Source organism: Oncorhynchus keta, chromosome 1 (genome assembly GCF_023373465.1).
Source record: "Oncorhynchus keta strain PuntledgeMale-10-30-2019 chromosome 1, Oket_V2, whole genome shotgun sequence".
NCBI lineage: Eukaryota > Metazoa > Chordata > Actinopteri > Salmoniformes > Salmonidae > Oncorhynchus > Oncorhynchus keta.
In genome coordinates, this window is record NC_068421.1 from 21,289,564 (window position 1) to 21,309,290 (window position 19,727).

The 19,727-nt window shown below is 45.1% G+C and overlaps 1 protein-coding gene across 5 annotated transcripts in view; it reads right to left on the reverse strand.

The window, feature by feature from the left end:
* The window catches only part of LOC118394968 (neurofibromin-like), a 180,132-nt gene that overhangs the window by 23,678 nt on the left and 136,727 nt on the right, over positions 1 to 19,727 (reverse strand). For all 5 annotated transcript variants that reach the window (XM_052518510.1, XM_052518495.1, XM_052518488.1 and 2 more), the window contains 12 exons: positions 17,590 to 17,930; positions 17,215 to 17,417; positions 15,138 to 15,331; positions 14,289 to 14,429; positions 12,720 to 12,999; positions 12,215 to 12,429; positions 12,004 to 12,065; positions 7,206 to 7,347; positions 6,576 to 6,677; positions 6,131 to 6,271; positions 5,910 to 6,036; positions 5,319 to 5,450 (listed from right to left, as the gene is read on the reverse strand). In XM_052518510.1, the coding sequence (XP_052374470.1) occupies positions 5,319 to 5,450; positions 5,910 to 6,036; positions 6,131 to 6,271; positions 6,576 to 6,677; positions 7,206 to 7,347; positions 12,004 to 12,065; positions 12,215 to 12,429; positions 12,720 to 12,999; positions 14,289 to 14,429; positions 15,138 to 15,331; positions 17,215 to 17,417; positions 17,590 to 17,930 (2,080 nt within the window). The remainder of the gene's footprint in view (positions 1 to 5,318; positions 5,451 to 5,909; positions 6,037 to 6,130; positions 6,272 to 6,575; positions 6,678 to 7,205; positions 7,348 to 12,003; positions 12,066 to 12,214; positions 12,430 to 12,719; positions 13,000 to 14,288; positions 14,430 to 15,137; positions 15,332 to 17,214; positions 17,418 to 17,589; positions 17,931 to 19,727) is intronic.

The window sequence follows — 19,727 nt, forward strand, 5'->3', positions numbered from 1 at the left end:
CACACACACACACACACACACACACACACACACACACACACACACACACACACACACACACACACACACACACACACACACACACACACACACACACACACACACACACACACACACACACCAGATCAGGGTGAAAACCAGTAATGGGACACTTTTCACGGGCTCCTAACCAATTGTGCCATTGTGTTCGTTATTTGCGTTATTTGTAACATATTTTGTATTTACATCGATGACGGAATCTACACTTCAAGATCGGTTTGACGACGACGCGGACTGGGATATGTTCCGGGTAGCCTCCGAGAAGAACATCAACGAATACACAGATGGTGTGGAAGCGTATAGGAGATGTTGTACCCACTGTGACTATTAAAACCTACCCTAACTAGAAACCGTGGATAGATGGCAGCATTCACACAAAACTGAAAACGCAAACCACCGCATTTAACCATAGCAAGGTGACTGGGAATATGGCCGAATACAAACAGTGTAGTTATTTCCTCCGTAAGGCAATCAAACAGGCAAAACGTCAGTATTGAGACAAAGTGGAGTCGCAATTCAACGGCTCAGACACGAGATGTATGTGGCAGCGTCTACAGACAATCACGGACTACAAAAAGAAAACCAGCCACTTCGCGGACACAGACGTCATGCTTCCGAACAAGCTGAATACCTTCTTCGCCTGCTTTGAGGATAACGTAGTGCCACCGACACGGCCCGCTACTCTCCTTCTCCGTGGCTGACGTCAGTAAGACATTTAAGCTGAATACCTTCTTCGCCTGCTTTGAGGATAACGTAGTGCCACCGACACGGCCCGCTACTCTCCTTCTCCGTGGCTGACGTCAGTAAGCGTGTTAACCCTCGCAAGGGTGCTGGCTCAGACATCATTCCGAGACCCGTCCTCAGAGCATGCACAGCAGGAGTGTTTAAGTACATATTCAATCTCTCCCAATCCCAGTCTGCTGTCCCCACATGCTAGTGGTGTGGGGGCTGTGCTTTGGCAAAGTGGGTGGGGTTATATCCTTCCTGTTTGGCCCTGTCCGGGGGTGTCCTCGGATGGGGCCACAGTGTCTCCTGTCCCCTACTGTCTCAGCCTCCAGTATTTATGCTGCAGTAGTTTGTGTCGGGGGGCTAGGGACAGTTTGTTATATCTGGAGTACTTCTCCTGTCCTATTCGGTGTCCTGTGTGAATCTAAGTGTGCGTTCTCTAATTCTCTCCTTCTTTCTTTCTCTCTCTCGGAGGACCTGAGCCCTAGGACCATGCCCCAGGACTACCTGACATGATGACTCCTTGCTGTCCCCAGTCCACCTGGCCATGCTGCTGCTCCAGTTTCAACTGACCTGAGCCCTAGGACCATGCCCCAGGACTACCTGACATGATGACTCCTTGCTGTCCCCAGTCCACCTGACTGTGCTGCTGCTCCAGTTTCAACTGTTCTGCCTTGTTATTATTCGACCATGCTGGTCATTTATGAACATTTGAACATCTTGGCCATGTTCTGTTATAATCTCCACCCGGCACAGCCAGAAGAGGACTGGCCACCCCACATAGCCTGGTTCCTCTCTAGGTTTCTTCCTAGGTTTTGGCCTTTCTAGGGAGTTTTTCCTAGCCACCCGTGCTTCTACACCTGCATTGCTTGCTGTTTGGGGTTTTAGGCTGGGTTTCTGTACAGCACTTTGAGATATCAGCTGATGTACGAAGGGCTATATAAATACATTTGATTTGATTTGATTCAAGATGGCCACCATTGTTCCTGTACCCAAGAAAGTTAATGTAACTGAACTAAATTTCTATTGTGCAGTAGCACTCACTTCTGTCATTATGTAGTGCTTTGAGAGACTAGTCAAGGATCATATCACCACCACCCTACCTGACACCCTAGACCCACTTCAAAAGCTCCACAGACCATGCAACTGGCATCACACTGCCCTATCCCATCTGGACAAGAGGAATACCTATGTAAGAATGTTGTTCATTGACTATAGCTCAGCATTCAACACCACAGCATCCTCCAAGTTCATCATTAAGCTTGAGGACCTGTTTCTGAACACCGCCCTGTGCAACTGGGTCCTGGACTTCCTGACAGGTGGTGAAGGGTAGGAAATAATACCTCCACTTTGCTTTTTCTAAACACGGTGCCCTCACAAGGGTGCGTGCTCAGCCCCCTCCTGTACACCCTGTTCACCTATGACCGCGTGGCCAAGCACGCTTCCAACTCAATCATCAAGTTTGCAGATGACACAACAGTAGTAGGCCTGATTACCAACAATGACGAGTTAGTCTACAGGGAGGAGGTGAGGACCCTGGGAGTGTGGTGCCAGGAAAATAACCTCTCACTCAAAGTCAACAAAACAAAATAGATGATCGTGGACTTCAGGAAACAGCACCCCCATATCCACATCAACAGGACAGCAGTGGAGGTGGAAAGCTTCAAGTTCCTCTGTGTACACATCACTGACAAACTGAAATGGTCCACCCACACAGACAGTGTGGTGAAGAAGGCGCAACAGCGCCTCTTCAACCTCAGGAGGCTGAAGAAATATAGTTTGGCACCTATAACCCACACAAACTTCTACAGATGCACAATTGAGAGCATCCTGTAAGACTGTATCACCGACTGGTACAGCAACTTCACCGCCCGCAGCGCTCTCCAGAGGGTGGTGCGGTCTGCCCAAAACAACACCGGGGACCACCTGCCCTCCAGGACACATACACCACCCGATGTCACAGGAAGGCCAAAAAGATCATCAAGGACAACAACCACCCGAGCCACTGCCTGTTCACCCCTCTATCTTCCATAAGTAGAGGTCAGAACAAGTACATCAAAGCTGGGACCGAAAGACTGAAAAATACCTTCTATCGCAAGGCCATCAGACTGTAAAATAGTTATCATTAGCACATTAGAGGGTGCTGCCCTATATACAGACTTGAAATCAATGGCCACTTCAATAATGTTTACATATTTTGCATTACTCATCTCATACATATTGTATCTTAGTGTACACCGCTCTAACATTGCTCATCCAAATATTTATATTTTATTTTACTTTAGATTGGTGTGTATTGTTGTGAAATTGTTCGACATCACTGCACTATTGGAGCTAGAAACACGCGACACCCGCAATAACATATAATAAACACGTGTATGTGACCAATAAAATATGATGCATAGTCACTTTACCTCTACCTACATTTACAGTAAGAGTCAAAAGTTTGGAAACACCTATTCATTCAAGGGGTTTTCTTTATTTTATTTTTTACTATTTTCTACATTGTAGAATAATAGTGAAGACTACCAAACTATGAAATAACACATGGAATCATGTAGTAACAAAAAAGAAGTGTTAAACAAATCAAAATATAATTCATATGTTAGATTCTTCAAAGTTGCCACCCTTTCCCTTGATGACAGCTTTGCACACTCTTGGTATTCTCTCCACCAGCTTTATGAGGAATGCTTTTTCAACAGTCTTGAATGAGTTCCCACATATGCTGAGATCTTGTTGGCTGCTTTTCCTTCACTCTGCGGTCCAACTCATCCCAAACCATCTCAATTGGGTTGAGGTCGGGGGATTGTGGAGGTCAGATCATCTGATGCAACATTCCATCACTCTCCATCTTGGTCAAATAGCCCTTACACAGCCTGGAGGTGTGTTTTGAGTCATTGTCCTGTTGAAAAACAAATTATAATGCCACTAAGCGCAAACCAGATGGGATGGTTTATCGCTGCAGAACGCTGTGGTAGCCATACTGGTTTAAGTATGCCTTGAATTCTAAATAAATCAAAGTGCCACCAGCAAAGCACCCCCAAACCATCACAAATCCTCCTCCATGCTTTACGGTAGGAACCACACATGCGGGGATAATCCGTTCACCTACTCCGCGTCTCACAAAGAGACGGCGGTTGGAACCAAAAATCTCAAATTTGGACTCTTCAGTCCAAATGACAGATTTCCACCGGTCGAATGTCCATTGCTCGTGTTTCTTGGCCCAAGCAAGTCTCTTCTTATTATTGGTGTCCTTTAGTAGTGGTTTCTTTGCAGAACTCAACCATGAAGGTCTGATTCACGCAGTCTCCTCTGAACAGTTGATGTTGAGATGTGTCTGTTACTTGAACTCTGTGAAGCATTTATTTGGGCTGCAATTTCTGAGACTGGTAACTATAATGAACTTATCCTCTGCTGTGGAGGTAACTCTGGGTCTTCTTTTCCTGTGCTGGTCCTCATGAGATTCAGTTTCATCACAGCGCTTGATGGTTTTTGCGACTACACTTGAAGAAACTTTCCAAGTTATTGAAATGTGCCGTATTGACTGACCTTCATGTCTTAAAGTAATGATGGACTTTTGTTTCGCTTTGCTTATTTGAGCTGTTCTTGCCAAAATATGGACTTGGTCTTTTACCAAATCTTCTAAATACCACCCCTTCCATGTCACAACACAACTGATTTGCTCAAACACATTAAGAAGGTAAGAAAATCCACAAATTAAGTTTTTACAAGGCACACCTGTTAATTGAAATGCATTCCAGGTGACTTCCTCTTGAAGCTGGTTGAGAGAATGCCAAGAGTGTGCAAAGCAGTCATCAAGGCAAAGGGTGGCAACTTTCAAGAATCTCAAAAGTAAAATATATTTGGATTTGTTTAACACTTTTTTGTTTACTACATGATTCCATGTGTTACTTCATAGTTTGATGTCTTCCCTATTATTCTACAATGTGGAAAACAGTAATAATAAAGAAAAACACTTAAATGAGTAGTTATGTCCAAACTGTTGACTGGTACTGTACATATTACCTCAATTCCCTCGACAAACCTGTGCTCCCGCATATTGACTCAGTATCCGTATATAGTCTCGTTGCTGTTTTCTATTTACTTCAGTTTATTTAGTCAATACTTTAACACTTCTTTTTTCTGAAAACTGCACTGTTGGTTAAGGGCTTGTGCCCTGAGCACAAACATTTTAAAATAAACATTCCAAATAAAATAAGAATAAAGATAGACTACAGGGTACAATTACAATAGTTCACTTTCAACAAATAAACCATTACATCAATGGGAACAACTGCAATCCTCAATTAATGAATTTAACACCAGTCTTAAAATGCCTCAGCGGCATCAGGGAATCAATTCCAACAATGGGGGGGCAGTACATGACAGAATATCATATCGGTTTTACAAATCATGTTTCTAAAGCAACGCACTGCTTGCTATCCAAAAAGCACATTGCAGGTCCAGTGAGTTGACAGAAAATGAAGGTTTGGTGAGTCAACACAAAGTGTGGGTGTGTGGAGTCAGTGTGTAGGACTGTGACTGGAACTGACCTGCCAGGTAGGCCACGCTTTGGCTGTTGACCTCAAACTTGTCACAGTTGAGGTGTTTTCCGACCAGGGCCAGCAGCGTGTGGAGGATACGCACCGTACGAGCCACCGTGGTGGGGGACGGGTGTCTGTAGCCTTCACATTGACACGCACAGAATGGAAACAGAGTGGCACGTAAGTCCTAGCCATATACCACTCCACTGCTTGCTTGGTAGATTGTAACATAGCCATATTAATTCAACACAGTTAGCATTAAAACACATCAAGGTCTACAGAGTACACAGCATTAAATGCAGCTAGTGACAAGTACAGACTACAGAGACAAGTGAAAACACCAACAACTGCTGCCAAGCTCTTTGTCACTGCAGGACTCTGACTGAGTGGGAAGACAGGTTTTCATTAGTGGCTCAGGCCAACGTCTTCGTCTATCCTTTATCTAGGTAGATTAGACCCAAACAAATTCAAACATTTTCAGAATGTTTACTTAAGAAATATTGACAGAGAAGCCGTGGTTTATATGATACACAGTACAGTCACAGGAAGGGGAGTTGCTAGGGCCAAGATGTAGTCAGGTGCCCTGTGCCCTCTCCTTACCTTTCAGCAGGTGTCCCACCAGTGCGAAGTTGAAGTTGGAGCTGAAGTTGAGGCCCACGAAGTGATCCATCTGTTTACAATGCCACTCCAGAGGATGCCTGATCTCCATAAACACCTCCTCTGGACTCTTGATAGGGGGGGGGGGTGTATTCAGCATATAAATAGTGTCAATATATGTTTAATTTTTGTCATTGAACTGAGAGTGAGTGTCTGCCTGTTACCTTGTCGTTGAATACTCTCAGGCTGTCCAGAGTGTGCAAGTTCTGCTCTAGCAGGGCCGTCCCAGCAGAGTACAGGTTGAGTTCATCCAGCTGCAGCACAGCCACAGCCACCCAGAACACAGCCTTGTGCATGGGGGAGTCCTGGAGGAGCATACAGTATAACCCATGAGGTTACATACATTATATACGGGAACAGCACCAAGCACATTAAGATAACAAAGAACAAATCTAGTCTTCCTCCGATTCCAAATTGTTATTAAAAATCACGAACCAACAACTTACAGCTGGGTTCTTTATTGAATAGTAGAACACAAGCATTTTGTTGCACTTGCGATAACATCTGCAAATCTGTGTACGTGACCAAAAAAACTTTAATTTGACAAGCAGTAGACCACAGACAATCACATTATGCATTGCATGTGTTCTGTGTTTGCAGTTTGTGTACCTTGTTGAGAAGGGGCTGCAGCTTAGTCAGAGCGATGACTGTGGCCTCAATCAATACCTGGCTGTTGTAGTTATCAGGTCCTTTTAAGCAGCTCTCCAGCCCCTGTGGAGGAAGAGGACAGGAGAGGATGAGTGAAAGAGAGAGGGTGTGGGGTGAGAGATAGAGATAAAAGAAAGAAAGAACGAACATGAAAAAGAGGAAATAAAATGAGAGGGAGAGATATAGAGAGTAGTGGGGTAGAGAAGAAAAGGGAGAGTGTATCATAATATCCATAATGTTAGCGAGAGGATTAGAAACCATTGGATTAGTGGGTTGGTGCACTCATAAACACTTAGCTCTCTGCATATTGCAGATAGAGCTCACACATATTGCAGATAGCACCCACAGGCAGCCTAGCCTGTACAGACTGAGCCAGACAAAAATTGGCAGACTGAGCTAAGGAAAGGTAAAATACACTCACCACCACCCCTCAATGTTTGTGTGTGTGTGTTAATTCTGGAAGATGGAGTTGCTCATTAAAACTCAGCGCTCCAACAGCCTGCGTGTGTGCGTGTGTGTATGTGTTAATTCTGGAAGATGGAGTTGCTCATTAAAACTCAGCTCTCCAACAGCGTGTGTGTGTAGACCCACCCGGTCTATGCTGAGCAGGGGGCTGGCCTTGCTGAGGATCCTGATGATCTGTTTGATCTGGCTGTGGGTCACTCTCTTACTGATGCAGCCAAACACCACCAGGGCTCTGGGCTGCAGGGACGGGTTGTACTGGAACGCAAACCTGGTGGACGACATAGGTGGCATTTGAGAAGAGCACAATAGAGTGTATATACAGTGCATTCAGAAAGAATTCAGACCCCTTGACTCTGTCCACATTGCTCCATTACAACCTTAGAAAATGTATTCAATAAAAAAAATCCTCAATCTACACACTCCATAATGACAACGCAAAAACATGTTTTTAGACATTTTTGTAAATGTTTTAAAAATAAAAAACAGAAATACATTATTTACATAAGTATTCAGACCATTTGCTATTGAAACACGAAATTGAGCGGAGGTGCATCCTGTTTCCATTGATCATCTTTGAGATGCTTCTACAACTTGGAGTCCACCTGTGGTAAATTCAATTGATTGGACATGATTTAAAAAGGGCACACACCTGTCTATACAAGGTCCCACAGTTGACAGTGCATGTCAGAACAAAAACCAAGCCATGAGGTCGAAGGAATTGTCCGTAGAGTTCCGAGACAGGATTGTGTTCGAGGTACAGATCTGGGGAAGGGTACCAGAACATGTCTGCAGCATTGAAGGTCCAAGAACACAGTGGCCTCCATCATTCTTAAATGGGAGAAGTGGTCCCTGACCAAGACTCTAGAGCTGGCAGCCCGGCCAAACTGAGCAATCAGGGTAGAAGGGCCTTGGTCAGGGAGGTGACCAAGAAATCAATGGTCACTGACAAACCTCCAGAGTTCCTCTATGGAGATTGGAGAACCTTCAAGAAGGACAACCATCTGTGCAGAACTCCCTCAATCAGGCCTTTATTGTAGAGTGGCCAGACGGTAGCCACTCCTCAGTAAAAGGCACATGACAGTCCGCTTGGAGTTTGCCAAAAGGTCCCGAAAGGATTCTCAGACTAGGGTTGCAAAGGGTTGAAAACTTTCAGGTAAATTTCCAGAATTGTTCTGGAGATTTTCCATGGGAAGTTAAGCCTGGGAATTTGGGGAATTTTGCTTAAATTCATTAAAAAAAATGGGATACACAAGGCAATTCTAGGTTTTGTGGCATATTTTGATTAAAATATCACCAATTCAATGGAATTGCAACACACTGCATGCGCAGTGCATTCTTCCATTACATGTGCAGTGCACTCTTCCATGCCTGTACAGCTGATTCTCAAGATCTTGCACAATAATGAGATGCTATTGAGCCCACACTACTACATGCTTTCTGTTAAATTTGGATTACAATACTGGGTGGGGTAAATATATTTTATAGAACATAAATTATTTTTTTGTTAACTAGTTAATAGTAGCCTACAACAAAGTGTGTTTAAATCATTTCTAACTTGTTAAAAATGTCTGCTAATTAGTTTTTGCTACCATGTTGGTTTTAGCTTGCTTGAGCCTGCTAACTGAGGAGTGTTAATTCACCTGTTTCCATACATGTTTCAATTTGAAACATTTATCTTATAAAGGAGTTGTTTAATCTAACTGCTTAACAATTTATCTGTACATGGAATTGTATTTGTTTTTTTTTCTAATCTTTACAGGAAAATGCCACGGGCACTATCTGATGTGTGGAGACATTTCACTGTAGCTAATGTAGAAGGAAAAGCTGTGTACATTTGAAAATACTGTGCCAAATCATATGTGAAGAATACAACAAAGATGCAGAACCATCTGGCCAAGAGCATTAAGTTTCCTCTGCGCTCACAACAAGCAACCACTGACAAAAGTCCCTCCACTTCTATTTGAGTTGAAAATGATGAATCAGACACCTTATCGATAGCAACAGTTTTTGCGTAGTCAGAAATGCTGATGAATGTCTTGCTTGAGCTGTGTATGCAAATGGTTCACCTCTGATGCTCATAGGCAATGTGTATTGGAAGAGAAAGTATTTGATGATATAATTAACTATATAATCTCCACCCCACAACAAGTATTCTACAAGAGCACAGACACAAGGGACAACAGACACACCAGTCTCTACATTTCAGATGAGCTGAAGGCAGTCATCAATGACCTTGGACCACAGAAGGTATTTGCACTGGTGACAGACAATGCTGCAAACATGAAGGCTGCTTGGTCTAAAATGGAGGAGTCCTACCCTCACATCACACCCATTGACTGTGCTGCTCATGCATTGAATATGCTCCACACGAAAACAATGGACACACTCTACAAGAGAGCCAAGGAAATGGTTAGGTATGCAAAGGGTCATCAAGTTATAGCAGCAATCTACCTCACCAAGCAAAGTGAGAAGAATAAGAACACCACATTGAAGCTGCCCAGCACCACCCGTTGGGTTGGTGTTGTTATCATGTTTGACAGTCTACATTTACATTACATTTAAGTCATTTAGCAGACGCTCTTATCCAGAGCGACTTACAAATTGGAGGGGAAGGAGTCTCTCCAAGAAATGGCCATATCACAGTCTGCCAAGAGAGTGGTAAGCAGCCTGAAACCTATAGCAGTAGCCATTGCACAGATTGAGGGAGACAATGCCATCCTGTCTGATGTTCAGACTCTGCTTGCAGATGTGAGAGAAGAAATCCAAACTGCCATGCCCACTTCACTGTTGCTCCAAGCAGAGGAAACTGCCATTCTGAAATACATTAAAAAGTGTGAAGACTTCTGCCTGAATCTCATACACGCCGCAGCGTACATCTTGGACCCCAAATATGCTGGCAAGAGCATCCTGTCTGGTGCGGAGATCAACAAGGCATATGGTGTCAACACAACCGTGTCTCGCCACCTTGGCCTGGATGAGGGCAAGGTTCTTGGCAGTCTGGCAAAGTCCACTTCCGAACAAGGATTTTGGGATGGAGATGCAATATGGCAGTTGTACCAACATATCTCATCCGCCACCTGGTGGAAGGGACTTTGCGGATCGGAGGCTCTTTCCCCTGTTGCCTCCATCATCCTCCAAATCCCACCAACATCAGTCGCCTCAGAGCACAACTGGTCCTTGTTTGGGAACAGACACACCAAAGCACACAACAGGCTGACCAATACAAGGGTTGAAAAATTGGTGGCCATCCGGGCAAATTTGAGGCTTTTTCAACCTGACAACAAGCCATCCTCAACAAGGTTGGAAAGTGACAGTGAAAATGAGGCCTCAGAGTCTGATGTTCAAGAGGTGGACATTGAGGATGTCCAGGCAGAATACATGAAAGCCTGAGAGGAAGACAACCTAAGCTTTAGTTTCTAGACTGTCATTTTACAGATACATGTTGAAAACGTTTTTGGGAGATGTGATGGATTATTGGGGATCATTCAATAATCCATTTTGTTGTTCAGTGAAATCATCCCATGTGAAGAGTCAACTCATTTAATTAAAGTTCATCCCATGTGAAGAGTCAACTCATTTAATTAAAGATCATCCCATGTGAAGAGTCAACTCATTTAATTAAAGTTCATCCCATGTGAAGAGTCAACTCATTTAATTAAAGTTCATCCCATGTGAAGAGTCAACTCATTTAATTAAAGTTCATCCCATGTGAAGAGTCAACTCATTTAATTAAAGTTCATCCCATGTGAAGAGTCAACTCATTTAATTAAAGTTCATCCCATGTGAAGAGTCAACTCATTTAATTAAAGATCATCCCATGTGAAGAGTCAACTCATTTAATGAATTAAGTTCTATTCGTAACTTAATCGTTTTCTTTTTTCTATTGGAAGGACTTATCATTTGCAATTATGTTTCTGTCTCCATATGGTAAATATATCTAATGCAAAAAACAATTAATATTAATTTGCATATATTTCCGTTAATTCCCATATGTTCCCACAGGAAGTTTCTACCACTGAATATTCCCCAAAATATGCAACCTTATCTCAGACCATGACAAACAAGATTATCTGGTCTGACAAACATGATTATATGGTCTAAGAAACCAAGATTGAACTCTTTGGCCTGAATGCCAAGCTTCATATCTGGAGGAGACCAGGCACTGCTCATCACCTGACCAATACCATCCCTACGGTGAAGCACGGTGGCGGCAGCATCATGCTGTGGGGATGTTTTTCAGCAGCAGGGAGACTAGCCAATATTGAGGGCAAGATGAACGGAGCAAAGTAAAGAGAGACCCTTGATGAAAAGCTGCTCCAGAGCACTCAGAACTTCAGACTGGGCTGAATGTTCACCTTCCAACAGGACAAAGACCCTAAGCACACAGCCAACACAACACAGGAATGGTTTTGGGACAAGTCTCTGAATGTCCTTGAGTGGCCCAGCCAGAGCACGGACATGAACCCGATCAAACAACTCTGGAAAGACCTGAAAACAGCTGTGCAGCAACACTCCCCATCCAACCTGACAGAGCTTGAGAGGATCTGCAGAGAAGAACGGGAAAAATACCCAAATAAAGGTGTGCCAAGCTTGTAGCATCATACCCAAGAAGACAAGGCTGTAATTGGCTGGTTCTTCAACAAAGTACTGAGTAAAGAGTCTGAATACTTATGTATATTAGATATTTCAGTTATGTGTTTCATACATTTGCACAAACTTCTAAAAACCTGTTATTGCTTTGTCATTTTGGGGTATTGTGTATAGATTGATTAGGGATTTAAATTAATATTTATTTTTTTAGAATAAGGCCATAACGTAACAAATTATGGAAAAAGTGAAGTGGTCTGAATACCTTCCAAATGCACTGAGAGACATTTATTGATAGTGGTCAAAGTGAATATGTCTCAAAAGAAATCTGACATACTTCTGAGCCAGCTCGGTCCATTGGTCCAGCCATTTGCACGCTGGGATGTCCCTCATGCACGCCTACAAGAGAGGACATATTCAGTCAGATATTGGTATTTTGCTTGTATTCTGGACTATGTACCATAGTATAATGTATAGTATAGTATAGTATGTAATGTGTGTGTGTGAGCATGCCTGTGTGTGTGTGTGTGTGTGTGTGTCTCCCCCACCTCCATGATCTCCAGCAGGGCCTCAGTGACGGTCTCCAGGGAGGAGAGGGCGAAGGTCTCCCTCTCATAGGACCCGGGGGAGAAGGAGCGGTCGCGGTAGCTGGAGCGGAAGGCGATGACCGCAGCAGACTTAACCTTACTGATGCCAAACAGCAGATAGAACTTAGGCAGGGAGAACTCTGTCAGGCTCAGCCTCAGGACCTGCTTGGTCTCCTCTGGAAGAGATCATGACAAGAGGAAAATATGACTTGTTGCTCTTCTGAAAGAGAAACCCTGAACACTGATATCTATAGCAAACTGTTTTAAACAAACATAAATAACAGACATTGACCTCTATTGAGTAGTTTCATGGTTCACTGCATGCAGTGCTTACATTGGGTCTTTCAATTATCTTACTAGCAAGGGAGCCCAGTGGCATCCATACACATTAATGACCAGGGAAGGGTATGCTGTTTAACTACAGATGGTATATAGTCTGCAGGGTAGATACGGTGTGCTTCCTCACCTCTGAAGTTGAGCTGGGAGCAGGTGCAGAGAGAGTGGATTATGTTGATGACCAGGCCGTGTGTGGAGGCGCGGAGGGACAGGGGGCCGGTGGCCACCAGCAGAGTGACCACGTGGAACAGGTAGGGCAGGTGAGTGGCCACGTCCAGAGAGTTGTTGAAGGACAACATCAGCATGTAACGGGCCAGGATGGCGATGTCATCCCACATCAGGTGCTGCTCCAGGGTGGGCGTGGGAGACAGGCACGTCTTGTCGATGATCTTACACATCCGGCCAATCACCTGGTCAGAGGGTGTGTGGAAATAGCCAATCAATATGCGTTATTAGAAGGTAGAGTCAGTGATATGACATCATATACTTTGTGCTGGACTATTTTAACTTCCTGATGACGTTAATTTCAACAGAATTAATATCTTTTTGTTCTTATTCTGATTTTAAACGCGAGCAGTATCCCTAAAAAAACATCTGATGTATTTTGGGATGTTGGCGAAATAGGAGGCAGAGAGAAGATGGCAGTGATTATATCTGTAAATAAAACACCATTGGCTCAAGCCCCGGGTGACAAATAGGCCATGGGGACCAGACAAAGTCCCCTTTGTCCCCAATAGCTGGCCTGTCATGACATCAGTAGTGGCTGGGCTGTAACATGCCAACCAAACAATGCCCACCCTCTGATGGATGACGTAGACATTAAGACTACTATATCAGAACACACAAACCCTGAAAATTATTCATCAAATGTGAAGATTAAAGTCATTGATTAGTCACTTAAATAGATGTAAATGACTAAAATGGGTGCTGAGACACCTCAACTAAAAGAGCACTGTGTTTGCTGTTCCTTAGCAAAACATCTTCACAATGATCATCATTCACTGCCATGCTTTACAGTGTCTGCCTTAATAGGAGTGAGGGCCTGGCTTACTATTGTCAGCCTGGGCTATGAGGGTGTGTGTTTCTATTTCAGTAAGAGGGACAATTGGGATAAACAGCTCACAGATGGGGTTGATGAGTCGGTCATTTTGGATGATGTGTAAAGAAGCTGTAACTAAAGCAAATTGGTAAGGATTAATCCATTTAAATGCAAATGTTCTTTGTTTGAAAGACATTTTAGATTAAAAACAGCATTTAATATATGTTGTCTAGGACACTGTTTTGATGAGTTTATCTTTGTATCATACTAAAACTGTTTGCATCTTAATATTGATAATACAGAAATATTTATTTGCTTAATCCCAAATGATGATTTAGAAAATCCCAATTGGAATTGTAAACGGCCGCGATTAAGATTCTAACAGAGTTGTTCTAAAGCATACTTTGAGTTAGTGACATTGTGGCGTTTGAGAGGAAAACGGTCTCTGACCAGAGGGTTCATTAAGACAAGGACAGTGATGTCATCCATGTTGGGACACTGGGCTTGACATGGAGTGTCTGTCAGCATAAGACAGTGTTCCCAGTGCATCTAGACTGACACTTAACTGTTAGCAATTTTGCCATTGAAAATAGTTGGCCCAGTTAGCATGTGTTAGCATGTGTTAGCCTGCGTAAACTAGCTCAAAGTGTAGATACCCACCTTGCTGGAGACCAGTTTGACGTTCCCTGAGGCCAGAGCCACAGCCGTGTCAGCCATGACCTCAGCCTTGATGGAGCCCAGGCCTCCTGTAGCGCTGGTCTTGATGAAGCTGTCCAACACCACGTCCAGCAGGTCCGTTATCTGAGGGCAGAGGTCACAGGTTAGGTCACCAGGTCACATACAACCTGGGTTGCATTCAGTGGGGCTAAACGTTAGGGACAGTTCAGAAATAAATATATTATGTAGAATTGACAGGTCATATCTCAGAAACACAGAACTGATCTTCTCCCCAAAAAGTACACTTGTAAACCACCCAGAATGAATATGGTTATGAAAATTTAGAGAGGAGTTTAGAATGTGTTGTTTATTATCTATGGAAATATATTTAGATGTCTATACTACAGTCATTTGAGACAAGCCATTAAACTTTTACAGCGTAGATAGCTAATGCTGTTTAGGAAGAACACTTCAAACCCCAAAGTACTGTCATTTCGATACTGTCAATTAAAAAATATATTTAAAAAAATAATAATAATTGAAAAACAGGCTATGTTGGAGGATTCATAAAGCATTCCTTGTGCTTATAAAAATGCAATATAGCCTTCGTCTCTGAGAAAGCCAACATGGGCCGTTTGTATTGGGCTTGGAGACATTTAACAGTACATTAAGTAAGATAAGATAGATTTACATTTTAGTCAAACACTGAGGTCAAACAACAAGGATGTATGAATGTGTGTGTGTGTGTGTGTGTGTGTGTGTGTGTGTGTGTGTGTGTGTGTGTGTGTGTGTGTGTGTGTGTGTGTGTGTGTGTGTGTGTGTGTGTGTGTGTGTGTGTGTGTGGTTACTCACCTGGCCAAGGCTGCCCCAGATCTTTGCCTGTATAGAGGGGTACATCTGCTTCTCATTGATGGTCATGGTGATGAGCTTATCCAAGATGGCGCTGACGCGCTGACGTTTGGCGTCGTCATTGTGCTTACAGAACCTCACCAGGTTGAGCAGCCAGGGAGTCATGTACTCTAGACACAGGTGCTTCAGCTCTATACCTAAACACAGACACAGAATCAGAGGTTGAATAACACCAGCTCCTCTGTTGTTGCTGCAGTGTTGAGGAACAGAGGTTGAATAACACCAGCTCCTCTGTTGTTGCTGCAGTGTTGAGGAACAGAGGTTGAATAACACCAGCTCCTCTGTTGTTGCTGCAGTGTTGAGGAACAGAGGTTGAATAACACCAGCTCCTCTGTTGTTGCTACAGTGTTGAGGAACAGAGGTTAGATAACACCAGCTCCTCTGTTGTTGCTGCAGTGTTGAGGAACAGAGGTTGAATAACACCAGCTCCTCTGTTGTTGCTACAGTGTTGAGGAACAGAGGTTGGATAACACCAGCTCCTCTGTTGTTGCTACAGTGTTGAGGAACAGAGGTTGGATAACACCAGCTCCTCTGTTGTTGCTACAGTGTTGAGGAACAGAGGTTGAATAACACCAGCTCCTCTGTTGTTGCTGCAGTGTTGAGGAACAGAGGTTGAATAACACCAGCTCCTCTGTTGTTGCTACAGTGTTGAGGAACAGAGGTTGAATAACACCAGCTCCTCTGTTGTTGCTACAGTGTTGAGGAACAGAGGTTGAATAACACCAGCTCCTCTGTTGTTGCTACAGTGTTGAGGAACAGAGGTTGAATAACACCAGCTCCTCTGTTGTTGCTGCAGTGTTGAGGAACAGAGGTTGAATAACACCAGCTCCTCTGTTGTTGCTACAGTGTTGAGGAACAGAGGTCGGATAACACCAGCTCCTCTGTTGTTGCTACAGTGTTGAGGAACAGAGGTTGAATAACACCAGTTCCTCTGTTGTTGCTGCAGTGTTGAGGAACAGAGGTTGGATAACACCAGCTCCTCTGTTGTTGCTACAGTGTTGAGGAACAGAGGTTGAATAACACCAGCTCCTCTGTTGTTGCTACAGTGTTGAGGAACAGAGGTCGGATAACACCAGCTCCTCTGTTGTTGCTACAGTGTTGAGGAACAGAGGTTGAATAACACCAGTTCCTCTGTTGTTGCTGCAGTGTTGAGGAACAGAGGTTGGATAACACCAGCTCCTCTGTTGTTGCTACAGTGTTGAGGAACAGAGGTTGGATAACACCAGCTCCTCTGTTGTTGCTACAGTGTTGAGGAACAGAGGTTAGATAACACCAGCTCCTCTGTTGTTGCTACAGTGTTGAGGAACAGAGGTTGAATAACACCAACTCCTCTGTTGTTGCTACAGTGTTGAGGAACAGAGGTTGAATAACACCAACTCCTCTGTTGTTGCTACAGTGTTGAGGAACAGAGGTTGAATAACACCAGCTCCTCTGTTGTTGCTACAGTGTTGAGGAACAGAGGTTGGATAACACCAGCTCCTCTGTTGTTGCTACAGTGTTGAGGAACAGAGGTTGGATAACACCAGCTCCTCTGTTGTTGCTACAGTGTTGAGGAACAGAAGTTGGATAACACCAGCTCCTCTGTTGTTGCTACAGTGTTGAGGAACAGAGGTTGAATAACACCAGCTCCTCTGTTGTTGCTGCAGTGTTGAGGAACAGAGGTTGAATAACACCAGCTCCTCTGTTGTTGCTGCAGTGTTGAGGAACAGAGGTTGGCATGTGGATGAATGACAAGACACCCACACTGAGAGCTGAGCCATGGCTCAATACACACTGATGGATATGGCAATCAAACAGTCCCCCCAAAACTAATGGCAACTGGGCAGGTTGACGTGGATCGTTGGGTCGGTCTGTGAGTGAGTGTCTGCGTTTGTGTGTTGAGAGAAAGTTAGTGTGTCGGTGTGAGTCTGTAAATAAAAAGAGTAGGCAAGCAGGTGTGAGATAGAAAAGACAAGAGCGGCCATCTTTTGGAATTCATTTCAGTCAATGCATTTATGCACGTTCCGTGTTCTAGACTCACTAGACTTGCTGAAGCCGGAGATGCACTCCTCCAGGAACTCCAGGGTGAGGTGGGGTTCGTTGGCGGCCAGCGTCTTGCTGATGGAGACTATAAAAAGGGTGTTGTTGGCAGGGATACACAGGCCTGAGGTTTCCAGCAGCTGGCCCTCGATCTTCAGGTTGAAGGTGCAGGTTAAGGCACACAGCAGGTTGTAGGCTGCAGACCTGTGGAGGGGACACAGTTAGTTACTATATTCCAATTCAAAGCAGGAAGTTGGATGAAGAATTTGCAGGAAATTAATTGTTTCATTTAGCTACTGCTCATATTTCAGAGAACTTGCTACACCAAGACCTGCCCTGATTGACCCCTAGAAGCTAGCTATGTTGAATGTCTGACCTGAGGCTGGGGTCAGAGCTGCCCAGATTGAGCAGGGCGAGGTTCAGCAAGGTGCCCGGCACATCTTTGGGCCTGATCTTGGTGTGCTGGGGGATGGAGTCTGGCTGTGAGAGCTCCCAGCGCGTCCTGATGTGGATGATGGACTGGACGATGGCATCACACTCCTGGTGCATGAAGGTGAGGGGTGTACCCTGGTTGGCCATGGTCAGGGTGAACTGGCTCTCATCCACCAGGCAGATCTCCTCGACCTCAGAGGCATAGTACACATCATTGAGGAACACGGACTGGCCCAGGACACGGGTACGCTCTGCTGACGTCACCTGGACGGACGTGGAGCCCACCTGGGATAATAGGGAGGGTTGTTGTTGAGAGACAAGTGTGTACATGACAACAATGACAACACAGACCAGCTGTTATGCTGCTAACACAAAGCAGGACTCAATAACCAATCAATTCAATCTTCCACTTTCCCTTTTGGCAACAAACTAATCTATTCAAATTTTTTTTATAAATTTTATACATTTTGAAAAGAAGGTCGACGACATCCGATCCTCGTTTGCTAAGTCAAACGACACCGCTGGTTCTGCTCACACTGCCCTACCCGGTGCTCTGACCTCTTTCTCCCCTCTCTCTCCAGATGAAATCTCGCATCTTGTGACGGCCGGCCGCCCAACAACCTGCCCGCTCGACCCTATCCCCTCCTCTCTTCTCCAGACTATTTCCGGAGACCTTCTCCCTTACCTCACCTCGCTCATCAACTCATCCCTGACCGCTGGCTACGTCCCTTCCGTCTTCAAGAGAGCGAGAGTTGCACCCCTTCTGAAAAAACCTACACTCGATCCCTCCGATGTCAACAACTACAGACCAGTATCCCTTCTTTCTTTTCTCTCCAAAACTCTTGAACGTGCCGTCCTTGGCCAGCTCTCCCGCTATCTCTCTCAGAATGACCTTCTTGATCCAAATCAGTCAGGTTTCAAGACTAGTCATTCAACTGAGACTGCTCTTCTCTGTATCACGGAGGCGCTCCGCACCGCTAAAGCTAACTCTCTCTCCTCTGCTCTCATCCTTCTAGACCTATCGGCTGCCTTCGATACTGTGAACCATCAGATCCTCCTCTCCACCCTCTCCGAGTTGGGCATCTCCGGCGCGGCCCACGCTTGGATTGCGTCCTACCTGACAGGTCGCTCCTACCAGGTGGCGTGGCGAGAATCTGTCTCCTCACCACGCGCTCTCACCACTGGTGTCCCCCAGGGCTCTGTTCTAGGCCCTCTCCTATTCTCGCTATACACCAAGTCACTTGGCTCTGTCATAACCTCACATGGTCTCTCCTATCATTGCTATGCAGACGACACACAATTAATCTTCTCCTTTCCTCCTTCTGATGACCAGGTGGTGAATCGCATCTCTGCATGTCTGGCAGACATATCAGTGTGGATGACGGATCACCACCTCAAGCTGAACCTCGGCAAGACGGAGCTGCTCTTCCTCCCGGGGAAGGACTGCCCGTTCCATGATCTCGCCATCACGGTTGACAACTCCATTGTGTCCTCCTCCCAGAGCGCTAAGAACCTTGGCGTGATCCTGGACAACACCCTGTCGTTCTCAACTAACATCAAGGCAGTGGCCCGTTCCTGTAGGTTCATGCTCTACAACATCCGCAGAGTACGACCCTGCCTCACACAGGAAGCGGCGCAGGTCCTAATCCAGGCACTTGTCATCTCCCGTCTGGATTACTGCAACTCGCTGTTGGCTGGGCTCCCTGCCTGTGCCATTAAACCCCTACAACTCATCCAGAACGCCGCAGCCCGTCTGGTGTTCAACCTTCCCAAGTTCTCTCACGTCACCCCGCTCCTCCGCTCTCTCCACTGGCTTCCAGTTGAAGCTCGCATCCGCTACAAGACCATGGTGCTTGCCTACGGAGCTGTGAGGGGAACGGCACCTCAGTACCTCCAGGCTCTGATCAGGCCCTACACCCAAACAAGGGCACTGCGTTCATCCACCTCTGGCCTGCTCGCCTCCCTACCACTGAGGAAGTACAGTTCCCGCTCAGTCCAGTCAAAACTGTTCGCTGCTCTGGCTCCCCAATGGTGGAACACACTCCCTCACGACGCCAGGACAGCGGAGTCAATCACCACCTT